Source organism: Triturus cristatus, chromosome 8 (genome assembly GCF_964204655.1).
Source record: "Triturus cristatus chromosome 8, aTriCri1.1, whole genome shotgun sequence".
Classification (NCBI taxonomy): Eukaryota; Metazoa; Chordata; class Amphibia; order Caudata; family Salamandridae; genus Triturus; species Triturus cristatus.
Window position 1 is genome coordinate 1,119,354,815 of NC_140591.1, and position 19,123 is coordinate 1,119,373,937.

At 45.3% G+C, this 19,123-nt stretch overlaps 1 protein-coding gene across 1 annotated transcript in view; it reads left to right on the forward strand.

Moving 5' to 3' along the window:
- Nucleotides 1-19,123, forward strand: part of GRK1 (G protein-coupled receptor kinase 1) — a 539,002-nt gene that overhangs the window by 115,758 nt on the left and 404,121 nt on the right. The window contains exon 2 of the mRNA XM_085620507.1: nucleotides 16,702-16,829. Within this exon, the coding sequence (XP_085476633.1) occupies nucleotides 16,702-16,829 (128 nt within the window). The remainder of the gene's footprint in view (nucleotides 1-16,701; nucleotides 16,830-19,123) is intronic.

The following is a 19,123-nucleotide window of genomic DNA, read 5'->3' on the forward strand; positions in this document are numbered from 1 at the left end:
CCCCCTCCCTGCCTCCCTGCAGAATGGGCCTGAAACCCCCCGCCACCCCAAACATGCAGAGCGCCAGTCGCCCACCCACAACAACTTCGGAGATGAGTACAGCCCCACTCTCTAAGACAAAGATCTTAGATCAAAGATCTTTCTGCCATCGCACATTGCTGGACAGATTTTAACTGTTCTCGGTATATTCCTGGGCATACTATTTTAAATTGTGCTGTATGGTAATTGCGCTGCTGTTTCCCTGCCTAAATTATTAGGCGCTGTTGGCACAGTTGTTAGGGGCATAGTTAGGCTCACCTGCACAATAATCGTGTCCTCACTCGCATTTTGCGGGATTTAGACAGTGGGGTCGTGGTGCTCCGTCCGCCATCTTGGGTGGGTGTTGACGCTTGGGTCACTCTCAGGCGCCATTTTGGGTCGGGTCTAGAGGCTCTAGCAGCCGGAAGCCCGCGCATTGGAGAGCTTATTTAAACTGCTCTCTTCACACGGTGTGCAGATCTTTCTGCCATTGCGCATTGCTGGACAGATTTTAACTGTTCTCGGTATATTCCTGGGCATACTATTTTAAATTGTGCTGTTTGGTAACTGCGCTGCTGTTTCCCTGCCTAAATTATTAGGCGCTGTTGGCACAGTTGTTAGGGGCATAGTTAGGCTCACCTGCACAATAATCGTGTCCTCACTCGCATTTTGCGGGATTTAGACAGTGGGGTCGTGGTGCTCCGTCCGCCATCTTGGGTGGGTGTTGACGCTTGGGTCACTCTCAGGTGCCATTTTGGGTCGGGTCTAGAGGCTCTAGCAGCCGGAAGCCCGCGCGGCGCTATACTATAAATAGATATGGGTGAGCAGGCGCGCAGCGGATGCGCGCAGCGGACGCGCCGTAGACGCGCCGGAGGTGCGCCAGAGGTAAGCCCGTTTGCGCCCGTTCGCGTCCCGGGTGCTCCCGGCGTGCTGCTTGCTACCTCTTATCTGGCAGATACCCGTGAGGACTCGCACGATTTATCATGCCTTACTGCGGCCGGTATTCAATGCTCGTCTACTCCATCTTCCCACAGGACTCTTTCTTGTGGCCTATTAAATGTCTGCTCTCTCGTGAAGCATTATGCTGAAACTGCTCTTTTAATAGAATCCCTACATCTGGATATACTATTTGTGACCGAAACATGGGCTTCGGCGGACTGTGGGATGGAACTCGGTTGGGCTTGCCCACCGGGCTACCTCATAAGACACACTCCTCGAGCCTCTGGTAGAGGGGGTGGAATAGGCTACATTTTTAGAGAGTCAATCTCCCTCTCGGAATTGGCGGGTAAAGAGGTGCTAGGGTTTGAGCTCATGGGCTTTTCTATCATGGCCCAGAGCGGTACCTTGATGGCAGGTCTTCTATGCTACAGACCTCCTTCCTCGACCACAACAGGTCTTCAGTCCCTGGTTGATTTGATTTATGACCTTTCAAACTCCCATGCAAAACTCTTAGTATTGGGTGATTTTAATCTTTGGCCCTCTGGCCCTCAAGATCTGGCCCATAGGGAACTCTGCCAAGCTTGTAGAAATATTCAACTTACACAGCTGGTCCTGTTACCCACGCATGTTAAGGGGCATACCTTAGACCTGGTATTCGCTGAGAAGGAATTGGTTGTAGTGAAAGAAGTCATGGATCAGTGCTGGACAGATCATTCATTGATCAATATGTCCATTGCCTTGCCTGCTCCGTTAAAATTAAGCAACCTGGGCGGCACTAAGTTTAATCGACAATGGGCTCGCCTTCTAAGGGAGCCGATTCGACCTACTTTGCTGCCTAGGGCTTTTCTGGTGGAAGATAGTGTGGACAAGAGCTATGCTGCCCTTTGTCAGCAAATTCTGACATCTCTGGACGAATTGGCCCCTTTGCGAAGGGTGAGGGACAGACCTAGAGGTGCCAATGCTTGGTTCACTGATGATCTTGGACAGCACAAGCTCCTCTGTAAACAGGCTGAGCGCACCTGGAGGAGAGGTTATAAGGAGTTGGATAGGGCAGCATATAAAGTGGCCTTGCGGGTATATAAGTCTCAGCTAAAAAGTGCTAAAGCTAAGTTCTTAGAAGACACTTTGGCGAAGGCTTCTAATAAATCGCAGACTCTTTTCAAGCTGGTTAACAACCTATCTAATCCGTCCTGCACAGCACCAGCCATTCCAGCTTCTCAGGAACTCTGTGACTCTCTGGCCCTCGCGTTTGAGGAGAAAATCAGGACCATTTTGAACGGACTCTCAGTATCTGGACAGGCTGTGCCGTCTTTATCGTCCTCCTTGGCTTTCCCTGGCCACTTGGCGCCCGTATGGGATAACAACAAGGAAGACTCCTTTCAGATGTCTTGTTTTCCTATTTTCTCGCTTGAGGAATTCTGTGCCTTGGCCAATGGCGTATCCTCAGGTTCACCACTCGATCCAATGCCTCATAAGATCGGGAAGGCATTTCAAGATGAGTTGTTTCCTCCACTCTATTCTATCTGCTGCCAGTCATTGACGACAGCACAAGTTCCAGACAGCTGGAAGCTGGCAATTGTATCACCATTGCTAGAAAAAGGCTTCTCTAGACCCTCTATGCCCGGCTAACTATAGACCCATCTCGCTTTTACCATTTGCGATAAAATTTCTGGAGAGGTGGGTCACGAGAGCCTTGTCCAACTTCCTGGAAACTAACTTCTGTCTGGATGCAGCCCAATTTGGCTTCAGACCGGCCCACGGCACTGAGACCGCATTGGTCACCGTGTTGGATGATCTTCGAACGCGTGTCGACAGGGGCAAGTCAGCATTTTTAGTGCTGCTTGACATGTCGGCCGCGTTCGACACGGTGGACCATGAGGTTCTCTTGGGCCGTCTTCAAAACGTGGGAGTAAACGGTCTGGCTCTAAGCTGGTAAACATCTTATCTCTGCAACAGACAGCAAGCTGTGGCATTACCACCATTCCGATCAGCCATACGACAGGTGAATCACGGTGTCCCCCAAGGGTCAGCGATCAGTCCGATTCTTTTTAATCTATACCTCCGACCCCTGATAGATCTGATCAAGTCATTCGGCATATCAGTCATCAACTATGCCGATGACACTCAATAGATCTTTTCATTTGAGGGAGCTGAGGCAGTCTCGAGGGACACCTTTCACCGCTGTATGTCGGCCACAGCAGAATGGTTACGAGCTAACTCTCTTCAATTTAATGGATCGAAAACGGAGGTACTCCATTGTTCCCTAGACCATGTTCCTCGCGTGTTACCGGATGACTTTTGGCCAAACTCTATTCCGGGCTCAGTGGAAGCCGCAGAATCGGCTCGTAATTTAGGAGTCTTGTTTGAACCTAGTTTACAGCTGGACGCGTCTGTAAATAAGACTGCGGCGACCTGTATGGGTCTGCTTCGTGTCCTACGTAAACTTCTACCAATATTTCTGCGGAGCGCCAGGGTAGATATAGTGCGTAGTTCTATTCTCAGTAGGTTAGACTACTGCAATGCACTACTTTTGGGAGCTCCTAAGACCTTGATCCTAAAGTTGCAGAGGATTCAGAACATGGCTGCGAAACTGGCTCTATCTCGGCCGCGCTCTGCTTCTTCATCTGCAGCTCTAGTCGATCTGCATTGGCTGCCAGTCCAGCAGAGGATTGCCTTCAAGGCGTTATGCCTGGTATTCAGGGCTCTGCATGGACTGGGACCAATTTTACTTCAAAATCTTTTTTCTTGGTATCAAGCTGCCAGACCTTTGAGATCCTCCTCGGCGTTCCTGGTGAGGATTCCCAGGATTAATAGAGTGAGGATGGGCGGCCGCGCTTTTAGTTATACAGCCGCTACGCTATGGAATACTTTACCTCTGACATTGAGGAGTAGTCAAGATCTGCTCTCCTTTAGAAGGGATCTCAAGACCTACCTGTTCCCAAGAGCAATGTAATACACCTTCCTGATGGTTAGACACGGTCTCAGCGCCAGGATACCCTTTTGGGTGACAGCTGCGCTTAACAAGCATTAAATACAAAGAGTGAAACAAGTGTCAGCCCCGGTCCAACCACCCTCAAATAAAACACAATTCCACCTTACTTGACTTTCAAAGAGCAGGAGGCACTAGAGCCCGTGCAACAAAATCTGCACAAACTCTGAGTCAATCACGCAGGACCCAAAAGTACATCCAACCACCTAAGGATAAAACAGAGACACAACCTGGAGAGTGAACAGCAGCAGCATCATAAGTTCGTAAACTAAGAAGATAGCTAGTAGAGCTCGGGCGAGTTCAGTCTTACAGGATCACACCGTAGGGCCTTGAGAGCTGGCTTCAGAGAAAGGCAGAGATCGAGGTTGTTGTCGCCTCTCAGTGAGTTCTCCAACTTTCGGCGTCGATTTGTGGGATTTCTTACCCACCGTGCGATAGCCCTCGAGTCAGTCCCAGGCATCCTCAGGACGGGTGAAAACCTCAGTTTGCCATCAGATTCAATTCTAAACTTGGCGGGGAATAACATGGCATATTTGATCTCCTGATCCCTGAGAGCCCGTTTCACCTCCAGGAAGCTCCGGCTTTGTTTTTGGACCCTCAGGGTGAAATCCGGGAAAAACAAAACCTTACTATTCTCAACAGTCAGTGGGGGTGCCACCCTTGCAGTCTTCAGGATCAAGTCTCGGTCCCGATAGTTAAACACTCGGGCATGGAGCGGACAGGTGGGGGGGGAGGGGCGGCTTAGGCCTGCCACCAGGCACGCGATGGGCTTGCTCAATCGAGAAACATTTGGAGAGAACCCTCGGTTGCAGACGCTGCAGGATAAGCTCCTCGACATAGAGATCAGCGGTTGGCCCCTCTGCCCGTTCCGTAATGCCCAAAATTTGGATGTTATTGCGGTGCATTCTACCTTCGTAGTCGTCGAGTTGCTCTACAAAGACCTCATGAGATGAACGCAGCTCGGCCACCTGCTTCTTGAGGAGGGTGGTGTCGGTGACCAATTCCGTCGTGGTGGTCTCGACGCCATTGACCCGGTCAGCCATTTTGCGCATGTCCTCCCGTATGAGAGCCACCTCCGTCGCAACCGTATCAATTTTGTGCTTCAACGAAGTCCGCACAGTAGTTATTGCTGCCAGGAGGTCCTTGTTGGTAGGTTCCCCATCACTATCCTGGGCCACAGCATTGCCCTGTTTGTCCTTGTGACTCCTCTGCCACGCAAACCTTTCCAGCTTGGACTGTGCCGCATTGTGCCCACTCCGACCAGTCGCCATGATGTCTCCGCAGGGAGATGGTCGTGACGGGGCAGGGCGCAGGAGACACACACCGCCGCCTGCCATGAGAAACCCCACGCGGCCTGTCGGCTTCGGCCCCAGCCGTCCTCACCCCCGGGCGTGTAGCACCGGAGGGCCCCCACTGATACTCCCAGGGGCGCAGAGCCAGCGCCACAAACTACCCCTGGAAAATTAGAGCTCCAGCGCCGTGTACATCCCTCAGGCCTAATTACAAACTGGGCATCGGATCCAAAGGGTTCTGTCACTAGCCATGTCGCAGGCAAGCAGTGTCTGCCTTACTACCCAATGGAGGTCAGCCGAGGAGCACCACCAGAAGCTGGACTGGACCAACTGCGCCACCAGGGACACCAAAGAACAGCTGCCATGACAAAGTCAATCAGTGGGACTTCTCAGATTTCAAAGTGGGCAGCTGATCACCACTTGCAGGCCCACACTACTTGCAGCAGGACGCAGGACAGGGTGGCCCAGAGAGACTCAGAGCTCGCGGTGATCACAGTGCAGGCGTCTCTGAGGCAGAGGATCGTCCTACCGGCCAAACGCCCTCAAGCATATCGTGCTCCACCTGGGAGAGCCGCCAATGGGGGCCGCAGCGATCTGAGGCCCTGCGAAGCTCCGGAGGTGCGGAAGCACGGAAGGGCAATAAGGAGCAAAGGCGGGGCAGTCAATAAAACAGGTTCTTAGACCAGCGATTGTGCCTCCGTAGGTGGTGGAAGTACTCATGCCAAAGCTCCCAGAGTGGGGCAGTGCAAGCAGTGAGGGAGTCACAGCGCGGACCAGGCTGCATCCACGGCGTCGCTTTATTGTCCACCGCCACGAAGCTGCACTTTCTGTCGGCTCAGTCGCGCCCAGTGGAGCCGGCGCTTGGAGCTCCCCACGTCGATGGCACCCGATGGGTCTCAAACTCGCTCCTCACCTCGGGCAACAGCAGCCCGAGATCGTCGAGGCACCTGGGGCAGCAATTAGGCTGTTGAGGCACCTGTGGCAGCAATTAGACCGGTGCAGACAATTTTAGGCGGATATATCGGGAGCGGCACGACGGAGCAGAGCTACCGTGCGGCCATTCCCGTCGACAGCTGGCCATGCCCACCCCCCTCTTTCTGCTTCTTGAAGTAATTTTTACTTAAACCTTTACAATTTAACATCTCTGGTTCTACTGATTGAATTTTTGTTGTTCTGGTATCGTTTTATTTATTAAAATATACTCTATTTGTCTAAATTGGCTTGGGATTTTTATTATGTTGTATTGTAACTTTATGCCTGTTTGTGTGCTCCATAAATACTTTGCGCATTGCCTCTCAGTTGAGCCTCACTACTTTGTGCCAAACTACCAGAGGGTTAAGTACATGTTAATTTAGTGCCATTTTTGGTTCACCCTAACAAGGATCGTGGTTGTTGCCTGAGTGGAGCTTCCACCCCCTTGAGCCAATAATCCAATTTGTTATAGTTACCCCTTGCCTCGCTTGATGTAGATGGAGATTCATTGAGTACATTGGGCTGAATGATGGTGGGATCTAGGTGTTGAGCTTTAGGTAGTCACTCATCATCCATGCATGCAAGGCACAGAGTCAGTCATCCTGTCCTGGATTGTGGAGGTCTTCGTCAATACACCATTAATTTGCACTTCTGCAACTGTTTGATGGCTTAAAGCTCCTATCATTTTTAGCTCCCAAAGACAGACGTTTTTTTCTATAATCTTAGCCACTGGGACACTTTTCTGATAGCTGTAACTGACTTATCAAAATTTCAACCACAAAATACAAAGAGAGATACAAGTGTTCAATGCTGTATTTTGCATACTTGTTTAATATTTTAAGGCACCTGTGTTATTACAAATATGGCATAGTTATGCTTCTTTATCTCTCCTACTCGTTTGGAAGCTGACAGCCTGTAAAGACTTTTAATCATTATCAGCTGGAATTCCTCTTTCAATAAAATAGCTCTGCCATAGTTGTTTTTTTTAATTTTTAGGCACATGCTCTTTTCGCAAATAAGTGACACTGCTTAAATGAGTTTTTTTATGATCGCACCCATTTAAATTCAACACTTTACCACATTTTCATTAGAAATATTGGACCGGTTTCACTGGTTAATGAGTAGGTGTGAACTCTTATAGTACTCCTGTCTTACTCATGAATTTCAGAAATAAGCCAGGAGTATTCCTGGCTTACTCAGGTTTTACTCCTGGTCCTGCAATTCAGTAGAACCACAAGAGTACATTACATCACAATCTTTGTGAATGAGAGCCCCTCAGCTACAGATAATTCTGTAAATATAGGGGGTGATTTACTGTTTTACAGGTGGCACACAAGCCCTCCAACACCAACAGTGGACCTCCTGCCATAATCAGAGATCCAAGCCTACCTGCCATGGGTCTCTCTGCTGATAGTGCATCTTATGGAATCTAGGATACACGTTCAGCAGAGGTGAATGCTGGGATGTGACTTTTTTTATGACAGCTCCCCATCAGCTTTTTTCCTTCCCAGAACAAACTCCAAAACTTGGAGCCCGCTTGTGAAAAAACAAAAAAAATCAATGACCCTGATATACAGGGAGTTTTCTCCATGCACGTGACAACCATTGTTTTGTTTCCCAGCCAAGGACTCAGGCAGTGAAAATTTGCACTAGAGGACTGCCCTAAATAGTCCTTGTGGAAGGACTGCCAAGTTGAGTTGTTTGAGATGGGGCCAGATGTATGTGCATTATCACCATAGCTGTTAACCCTAGATGCCATCTTACAACTTCACCAAGTCTTACAGTCTTGTGTGATCCTCTGTGTGCTCTGTGGTAAGCAATAAACAATGAACTGATGGTAATGATGCTTGAATTAATCTCCAGACTAGATTTGGCATACTTAGTCCTCATCATGAAGATATACCTTGAGTGCTGTGGCATAGCGAGCAGTGGACCCATGCATGGCAGTTCAAGCAAGACCAAGGCTGATTTCCATATGGCTGGTCTATGCCTAGAGTGGCACAATGGGTGAAGAAAATGGACTAAAATGCTGCTAGGATTGCTCATCAGTGGCAGAGATAAATTTAAGCATTCCTTTTACCACTTTGTTGTTTCTTGAAGTAGACGTCCAAAGTGTGACAGGTAGCCCCAGACATGGGTCCTGTGGCTGCTGTACCACAGGTCTCAAGCTATATTTCACTCCTCACAAGGCCTATGCATGCTGACACTAATCTGGGGTTGTTTGTGTTCCCTTCTGAAAGGAATTTCAAATGGCCAAGATTCATTTGCATCTTTATCTAGAATGACACAGTGGATGGAAAATGATGGACTGGAATGTTGCTGAGTGATCATCATTGTTTGAGATTAATACAAGTGTCCCTTTCATCACTTTGGCCTTCATTACAAGTGGTCGGAAGTGGTAAATCCTGGGGCATGCTGCTCCGTGCCAGTCTAAGTTTTGTGATGTCTCCAACTCCGGAATTACCCACAACCATAGATTGTTATTCCAACATAATAGGTATCATCTAGGGGCTTCAGATGCTTACCTGTACTGTCGTGTGATGAATATAAAATGTTAGGCACCTCTTTACATGTAAATTATTAGGAGCTCTTTCAACTGCATTATTTTTAAAACAACTGGTTCGTTGACATGGAATGAAGGGCCAGATGTACAAACCTTTTTGCAGTCTCAAGAAGCCTGATTCACAGAATTGGGCAATTTGCGACAGCATAAAGGCTTTTTCTGATGTATCAAACCCAAATTGCGTTTCAGTGACACATTACTGAATCACAATTTGAGTTTGCGAGGAAAAACAGATTCGGTATTTGGGAGGGGTGTGTCTAGGGCATCCCTTTCAAATACCGATTTGGAATGGTATGTTTTGCTACTGACATTCTGTTGCAAAACATTAATATTTTACCACCTCCTGAAAGGGGATGGTAAGGCATTCGCAAACGATCAGGGGTCCCCAATGGTCCCTTTCCCCTTTGTGAATGTTGAAAAATATTTTTTAAGAGTAGACAGTGGTCCAATGGACTACTGCCTGCTCTTAAAAAATGAAAATGACACTCTTCATTTTTAGTTTAAATGCATCCCATTTTCTTCTGAGGAGTGCATTTAAAGTAAAATTGAACTGCTTCAGTAGGCCATCGTTACTGTGATTGCTGGGATTTCTAGTGGGTTCAAATTTGTGACCTACCTCATTAATATTTATGAGATAGGTCAAATTGCAACCCATTACTATTCACTTTGCAAATTACCACACTGGTAATAAAAATACTGGTTGCAAATCCGACCAGTATTTTGTGACCAATTGTACATACATCTGGCCATATGTGTGGGTTTGTTTATAGTGGGACTGTCATCCATAAATAAAAGAAAAGGCCCTTTGATTGTAAAGGCTTGAATTTTGATAACCCTTGTAGCAGAAGTTTGTGCCAATTGAAGAACAATCTTGCAAGGAAGAAATTCTAATTCCGCTTTGTGAATTGTCTCAAAAGGACTGCTAATCAATTGGAACAAAACTGTGTTTAATAGCCATGGAGGTGGTCTTATTGGGGAAAAAATCTAGAAAGACTTTTCAGGAATTATGTCAGAAAGTCTATTAGACCACAAAGATGGCTGGTTCAGTTTCTTTCTAAAGCATGAAATGGCAGCCAAAGGAACTTTGACTGACGCATGACTTAAGCTAGATCTCAAGAAGTGAAGCAAGTGAGGTAATACTTGCTGAGGAGAAAACAATATTGGGTGCAAACTATGCACACCAAGAACAGAATTGTTTCGATTTTCCCCATAAGTCTTAATTGTTGAGATTGCTATGGCTTCAGATGGTACATCTCCGCAGTCATGAGAGATATCTAGGAGGTAACTTGTGATGAATTTAGGAGTCAAGCAGGCAAGCTCCAAGAGCATGGATCTGGTTTCAGGATCTGACCATTGCAGAGAGACAGTAGACAGCCTCAGCAGAAGTCAAGTCTGCTGTGAGAAGAGAAATAGCTATGCGGACCAATACTCTCTATGCCACCATGCGGCAATCAGTATGTGGAGACACAGCTCCCTCTTTATTTTTGTTGAGACCTTCTGGATCAGGGGAATCAGAGGAAAAGAGTATGCATACGGTCCTGACAAATTGATTCCGATTGGCTGCAAATAATCCAGATTTGATTTGGCCCAGTGGAGGAAGATGTGGTCCATTTGGGTTTGAGTCAGCTTCCATTCATGACAGCAGTTGGTGTTCTGCTGGAGTTGATTGTCTCTGGTACACACTCTGCTGTCATTTGGATATTGTTTTCTATGGCCCTGTCCCATATATTTTGTGCCTCTTTCAAAAGCAGGTGGGAAAATGTTTATCCCTGCTGCTTATTTATGTTTTTCAGACCCATTCTTGGAAGAAGAAAGGAATGTAAGCCTTTTGCTATGGCTCCCATCTCAAGGACATTTCTATGTGGTTGTCCCTCTTTAGGCGACTGGTTTCAGCTGCCTTATAGATAGCGTAAGTGCACATTCCAACCTTCTAGGGAGGCATATGTCATCAAAACAAAGTGGGTGTTCTCCTGGAGAAAAGACAATAATAATATGGTAATTTTGTGTTGTGTCCACCAAGGTAATGCTTGTTTCATTCACCTTTTCACCTTTATCAGGTTCTCAAATGATCCTTTGATTTGTAGCTATTGTTTGTTGACCTGTCCCAGAAATGCCCTTATATGCATGCTGCAATCTGGGGTCAAAAGATGCAGGAGGACTTGAAGAGTGGGACGGTGACTGATTTTTCTTTCTCTAACTGTTTGGCAATGGCCCTCATTAGGATGTCGTCGGAGAGCCTCTGACCGCAGGTCGGAGGCTTTCCGACAGACATCCATGGTTTGAATTCTGACCGCCGTATTAGTACTACAGCAGTCGGAATTCCACCTGACCGCTCATATCGGCTTGCTTCTGACAGGCTCAAGGAGCCCTTCAGCCAGTCGGAGGCTGCACATAATCCTCTACGGACGACGTTTCTGCCATCGGGATTTTGATGTCGGTTTCTGCCAGGCTTTTCATGACGGGCTTTCTGACATGAAAAGCCTATCGGATATCAACTTCCCCAGAGTCCCTGCATCCACCGGTTGGTGCTCCTCTGGTAAATCCCTGCACCGTGTGTGCCACAAGGTGCAGGGATTTACAGTGATTCCCATTTCTCAATGGGAATGATAGACCTGGCACCATTGGCGTGGGTCTCCCTTCCATTTTTTGCTGTTGCCTCCTGTGTTTTTGCTATATGTTTTGCAGGTCTAGATGCTTTGGGCACTGTGCCACTGCTATTCAGTGCCACAGTGCAAGTGCTCCCTATTGTAAAGTGTTGTATTGGATTAGTGACTCCATGATTGGTTTATTTGATTTACTTGTCAGACCCTAGTACAGTGCACCATGTGTGCCCAGGGCATGTAAATCAAATGATGCTGGTGGGATTGCAGCACTGGTTGTACCACCCACAGAAGCAGCTTGTAAAGTGTGTCTCAGGCCTGCCATGGCAGAGCCTGTGTGCAGTCTGTGATTTTGGTGTATAAAAAGGGGGACCCAGACTCCTGAACTTTAGATCACTTCTGGAAATCAAGATGACCCTTTGCCAAGGAGAAGAACCAAGGAAGCTGAAGGAGGAGACTGCCCCTGTGCTGTGCTGGTGGGGTTGGCCTGCAGTGGTTACTTTATTGCCAAGGAAAGGAGAAAAGGAACGTTGTGTGCACTTTTGCAATCTTGAAGAAGAATCTCCAAGGGCTTGAACTGAGCTTGCCTCCTGCCTGAAGTCTCAGGGATACAAGACTTCACCACCAGTTCCCCTGAATTCCCTTACTGTAGAATTCTGCCTGCAGAGAGGGGCCTACTGTTGTTTGGGCCCTCTGAGAAGACTGCGAGTCGCTGGGAGCTGGAAGCGCAACGCAACGAGGAGAAGCGTGTCGCCGCCGCAGCAGTTACCGTTGCATCGCCGAAGAAGCGTGCCGCCGCTGCAGCTGTTCGCTGTCGCATCATCGACGAAGCGCGTCGCATCACCAGAGAAGTGCGTTGCAGAGCCTCTCACGGCTCAGAAGTTACAGAGTTCGCCGCACGGCCGCCGGGCGTGTACACATCACATCCAACGTTGTCGCATTGCATCAAGACGCCATTTTCTCGCATCGCACCGGATCGTCGCATCGCATCGAGGTGCCATCCTGTCGCATCGCACCAGATCACAGTAAGAAACCGACGCATCACCTCTTCTCCAGTAAGGAACCAACGCATCACCTTCGCCGAAGCAAGGAACCAATGCATCACCTTCCCTGCGACCCTTTTGTTTGAATTGCGTGACGCATCCAAGGTACTTTGAGAATAAAGTGTTGCATTTACCATCTACATTGAACTAAGCTATTTTCTACCATGTTAGAGACTATTTTTGATTACAGTATTGTGGATTTTTGTCGTTTGGTCTTGTGCTAAGTCTAGTAAAGATTACTTATTTTTCTAAACTGGTGTGGTGTTCATTTGTAGTGTTTTCACTGTATTACTGTATGTGTTCACAAATGCTTTACACGCTGCCTTTGAGATAAGCCTGTCTACTTGTGCCAAGCCACCAAGGGGGAGAGCAGGGGTTATTTTAGAAGTGTACCTCCTTACCCTGACTAGAAGCAAGGGTTCTTTTTGGTCAAAGGTACCTACCTCTGCCAACTAGAGACCCCCAGTTTCCAACCGCCTCACAAGCTCCCGTAAGGAAAGGGGACGCTGTGACCGCACATGGTGCGGTCGCAGTGTAATTGTGGATTGAGGTCGGTCGGTCTTGAAACCGCAGGGATGTTGGTCAGAGGAAACTCCGACCTACATCCTAATTAGCCCCCATATGGTTAAATGAACCTCTTACTCTTTGGATGGAAAGACCATGTTTTTATCCATGTCTTATATTGCTTAAAAAAAATGGACTTTTCTGCGAGGAATTAAAGATGATTTGCTTTTGTTTAGGGTAAGCCCCAATCTGTTGAAGAGCTGCAGACAGTCTCTGGTAGGTGCTATTGTGGCCTTGAGAGAATTTTCTTGGACTTGCCAATCGTCTAAGCTTGGAAACATTTTATGGCCTTGCTTTCTTAGGTGTGCTGCTACTGGAGCCATGCACTATATAAATATTCTTGGGGTTAGATTTGAGACCAAATGGGAGGACTTTCAATTGATAGTTGCAACTGACCACTTCGAATCTTAGACAATTTTGACAACTAGGATGGATTGTTATATGTAAATATGCATCCTATAAGTTTCCTTTTTGGAGAGGTTGGAGGACTCTCTGCAAAGTCACCACTTGAAACATTTTTTTTGAGAAAATCGTTTACATCTTGTAGATCCAAAATCAACCTGCATGTACCAGATTATTTCTTTGTAAGGAAAAAGCGCGAATAAAGACCTCAATTTTACTCGGACTTTGCGATCTATCCTATCGCCGTTTTTTTACCTTATGAGAATCTCAGCCTATTAAAGACGAAGATATTGATGGGACTGTTGGGTAGTGATGAAGGTGGTGGGTTCTGGATAAATTCCAGTGTGTGTTCAAACTGTACCTAATCCAGTACCCAGCGATCCAATGTTATACTGGCCAATTGCTTGTAACAAGACAAGATTTTCCCTCTTACACCAATGTCTGGATCCTCTGTGACTGATGCATTTGCAGAGTCAATGTTGTCTTGAAACTTTATTGACTTGTGATTGATTTCCAGTTTTCCTACAAGGGTTCTTGTTATGATATGAAGCTGGTGGTGGTTCCTTGTACTGCTGCAGATAGCCCTGGTGGTATGTCTGTTGAGACAGCTGGTATGGTACCTATAAGTTTGTTAATCTCCTCTGTAACAGTGTTGGGCCCTTCCACAGACTACCGGAAAGGGCTTAGGCTGTCTTTGCTGAAGGATTCATAAAGATCTTGCTGTGTCTGTATCAGATTTACCAGACTGGAGATCTTCATCTACATGTCATCAAAACAAGGATTTTCCATCGTATGACATGTCCTACTCTATAACTCTGGTCTGAAAGTGGTTGAATGTAATCAGCCCTGCCTTTGTAAGACAGCTGCTACTGCACGCTACCTAAAGTCATTGGTTGCAATGTCCATTGCTGTGTCAATGATTGCAGACAATGGGCCTGATTACGATGGCGGGGAGACCGCCACCGACAGGCTGTCTGAGGCGGTCTCCCCACCATCGTAACCAACTGTATCGCCAGCCATATTATAATGGAGGGCGGATGTGTGGCGGTCGTAAAGACCAACCGCCACACATCCGACAGGCTCCTTGAGCCCACCGGTACGGCAGAGGGGCTCAAGGACCCTACAATAGTGGCGGTGTCTACCAGTCACCGCAGTAGAGATTACGATGTCCATTTCCGCCTGCTTGTTCATGGCAGTGAACCCGCCATGAACAGGCAGGTGGAAAGGGCCATTGGGGGCCCATAGCAGGCCCCCTTACCCCCTGGCCACAGACTCAGGACCTGGGGGGCACCTATGGTGCCCCCTCCATAGACCTGCACCAAGTGGCAGGCACCACATGGTGCACAATGATGCATATTTAGGCATATATGGCATTTGGATGCCCTTTTCAGGTATTATGGTAAAGCAAAGATTTTGGTATTTTTTGTAAGATTAGTTTTGTGGATGGATCAATAGTCAATGGTGTAGTACTTGTTGACGGTGTTGTTGATGATGTTAAGGTAAATGCCTTGGATAGGGATTGAGATGGCTTGTTGTTGAAGTAGTCAGAGACTGTGTATTCATTGGGATGCTGGAGCTGGAGTCGGTAATGGCGATGGTGTTGTTGTCAATGGGGTTTGCATAGTTGGTGATCCAGAAATAGTTGTCGACAATTAGCGGAGGTCAGTGTTCTTTGCCGACGATAGTCTCTTCCATGATGTAGTCTTTGTTGATGGAGACACGGACGCTGTCTTGTCAACAGTAATCATCTTGACATTTTTTGATTTGGAACTAGCTCCTCATAGAGCTTTTTTTTGAGTGGGAGGCTCAGAGGATAGCTTATGGGCTGGCTTTAAGGGAACTATTCCAGTCAACACAACTACCTAGGCTTCTCTCTCAGATTTCTTATGAGTTTTTTTTGGAGGTCCCTCAGAAGATGCAGATTTTCCATCTGGTGGTGATTTTTTAGGAGCGCTCAGAGTGGGAGTGAACCCTTTTTTGTGCTTTTTTTGAGGTACCTTCGTATTCCTCAGAGGTGTGTATGTCTCCTGATCTAGATTTTGGGCACATAATATAAGTCTACCCTCACTCTCCTTGAAAGTGTTTATAGAAAATGTGTAACATATTTTGCAATCCTTTGTGAGGGACATAAGAATGAAGTCTCTTCCTGTCACAGGTTCCATGTGCTATAAAATTCCTTTTTAGAGGCTTCATACATATTCAAGTCTTGTCAGGATAAGAAGGTCTTAGAGATGGTGTATATTGTCTCAGAAAGGAATCTATGTGTAAATTACTCACAAGTGTAAGTTACCTTTGTGAATATCCTTATGAGTTAGGTGTTCAAGATAACCCCTGTGACACATACTAACATTAAATGCATTTTAGAGGAAATTAATTTTGTATTTATTTTCAAACTTAAAACTCAACTGAACATTTGGTATTCCTAGGCATGAAGAGCTTAGCTCTAAAAGTAGAGATCCATGAATAAATATGGCCGGCATTACAGTGGCGGACGGACCGGTCTCACAGAATTACCTGCATTACACCAGATAGAAATCCAGCAAAACCTGCATTGATAGAAAAGCTGTGGCAGGAAAATGTCATGATATAGAGTAATGACAATACGCCAGCGTATTTTGAGTCAGACATAGACGGCCACGACAGGACTACCAGTACTAAGTGTAAAGTGCCGAGGCCTCCACCCAGCAGATTGGACATGCCTACTAAGTCATTAAAACATTACAATAGTATCCATTAAGAGAAATGTGCACATACATATGACCTGTGAGCATTTAGCCCTTTCTCAGTGGGTCGAATGTTCTAAATTAAAAAGTGAGAAACAGAAAAATAAACATTCGAATATTGGAGCAGAGGGCTTATATCGGCCATTATAAGTCCTGAGTCACATCTTTGTCTTCAATGGAACTCTCAACATTCCAATATCCTAATTGATGCTGTAGCCTTACTATACCTGACTGAATTCAATATTCTGTTCTTGGCATAGCTCAGTTGGCACTGATATCATTGAATGACACGTGTAACAATGAGTGTTAAATGCTTGTCTCTCTACCATGAAAAACAAATACATATATATTTTTTTTAACAGTTTGTAATCTTTCCTATACTTTTAACAAATACTGCATACCTTCACTTTCCTAAGAAACCTGCAACTGTTGTAAATTTCACGGTACACTGTGTTGCATAGGGACACTGTGCAACTTAGCACTGTGTCGAGCTAGTGTAACCAGATAACCTATGTATACATAAAACATGCTCTGTTGATAAATGTTCCATGCACAAAGTTTCACCTTGTGTTCTCATTTTAAATCTTTGTTTGCAGGGTGCTATGATCGAGAAGCGGATCCTGGCTAAAGTCCACAGTAGGTTTATCGTCTCTTTGGCCTATGCCTTCCAAACCAGAACAGATGTGTGCCTGGTGATGACAATTATGAACGGTGGGGACTTGAGGTAAAATTGACTCCCATTCTTGTGTTGTACTTGTATTATTATCAATCAGAGCTGTTCAGTATCTAAGTCTATACTTGTTGTCAGGGAATCAAATTGGCTGTGTTCCAAGACAGGAAACCTTGGGACCACTATATGACTAACACTAATCAGCCAGAAAGAGGCTATATCCTGCAAGGCATAACTTCTTTCTTCTATTGAGTGTTTTTCAAAAAATCATATGTCGATCTGTTTACGTTTATGAGAACTTCAATAAACAAGCACTGGCTCACTTGTATTTTGGCTCTGTTAAATTACAAAGAAAGAGAGGGACAAAGGGTGACATATCATGCACTGGGTGGTGGCTGGGACTGGGGGTTGTGGGATAGAGGTGAGACAAAGAAACAGGAGACACAGCACAGCAGAGAGGATATTACAGGTGATTGCTTAAACTCCCATAAAATCCCATGGCATTAAAGACAGCCCACCCAGATAATGGCAAACTGTTTGGAAAAATGGCAACAGCCAGTGGCTGAAGTGGGCTGACTAAAGGCCCACTTTTCTGTACTGCATGTAAATATTTATGTATGTGTGTTTTTATTGGTAATATAAGGTCCTAGGCAGCTACAACAGTCTGTAAGTGTGACCTGAAAACAAGCATGTGGTTTAATAACAAGGAAAACCTGGATTGATCTAGATATTAAGTTGCAGAGGAGCTTCATTAAAATGTTATACAGTGGGATCACTGACATAATATTAATCCTACAAATAGCGATAGACATGATTATCGGAAATTTAATAACGATAACAAAAATATCGACTCCTCGAATGTAACTATTAAAATCAATAATCTCGAAGACACATATATATCGTTTAAAAAAATTATGTTTACATATATCTATAACAAAAATATCGGAAACACTAATATCGTCACCTATAAATAAACATGTAAAATGTCAAAAAAATCGATTAACACAATATCAATCACAATATAACATAACTAATAAATCCTTATAAATAAACCCAAAGTACAATTTCAACTTAAAACAATTAGTTTGAAAAAAACCTTATAATAAACTGTAATAAAATCAAAATAAATTACTTTATACCCCAAAATTAAACAAACACCCCCAAAAAACATACACATAAAACAAATATATTTTAAAATACCAAAACAATCATTATTAACTATAAACATATAAACACATTAATTCATATTAAATAATATATATTTATGCAACATAATTCATATATAAATAAAACAAACTATATATTTACTACAAAAATAAAACCTAAAATTAGCTTTACCAAACAAGGACTCAACTGATAAAACCATTCAAACTGTATTAAACGAAGCAATAAAATAACACTATAAACAACTTTAACCAATAAAATCAAACAAACAATTAAGCCAACAATGTAAAAGGCACACTAATTAAAACAACTAAACACTCCAAAAACAATAAACGCTGAAAATTGAGGAAACTCTGCCAGATTCTCAAAAGAAATTATTAAAACAGAAATAAATCATCTCTACAACTACAAATTCAAGTAAGTAATACATATATTTATACTAAAAATTAACTGTTATCAGACTAAATTATATTTTAAGAAATAAATGCTAACCCACTCTGTAATCTTGATTCTTTTCGATAGACTACCTAAAGGAAAAGAAAACCAACTTCCAAACCAACATACTGCTAGAAAATATCAACTATAACAAAGCACTAAAGGTCTGATTACGAATTTGGCGGTCCGGAAACCCCCATGCCCGCGGTTGCAGTCTGACCACTGTGAGTTTGGCGGTCTGACAGCTGTATTACGAGACATATGGTTCAACGAAAGAAACACTACCAGCTGACACTGCCGGCCAACACTGACTGCGGTGGCTGTGGAATAGGCCAATGAGCCTGTGGGAGGCCTGGACCGCCAGTGAAACTGCTGGCCCAATATCGAGTTGCGTTACAGCCGGCATGACCATGGCAGTCCAACCACCACATCTGAGATGGTGGAAAGCGAGGGATAGAAGGACTAATCTCACAACTACTCACCTCTACACTCACGTCTTGTGCCACCATGGAGCCGGTCATACATGTCCTGCCTCTGCTGTTCCTGCTCACGTCCAAAACCCACTCCGTCACCGACCAAATCGGCAGTAAGTTATACAAATCTCTGTTTCCATAGACTCTTCAGCAAAACTATGCCCCGCCATGGACCAGGCAGGGAATTGGACCCTGTCTGGGTTTGTTCCATATGAATACAAAAAAGGCATCTGTAGGATGCCCCCCTAGGCCAAAATCCTGATACTGCACAGGCAC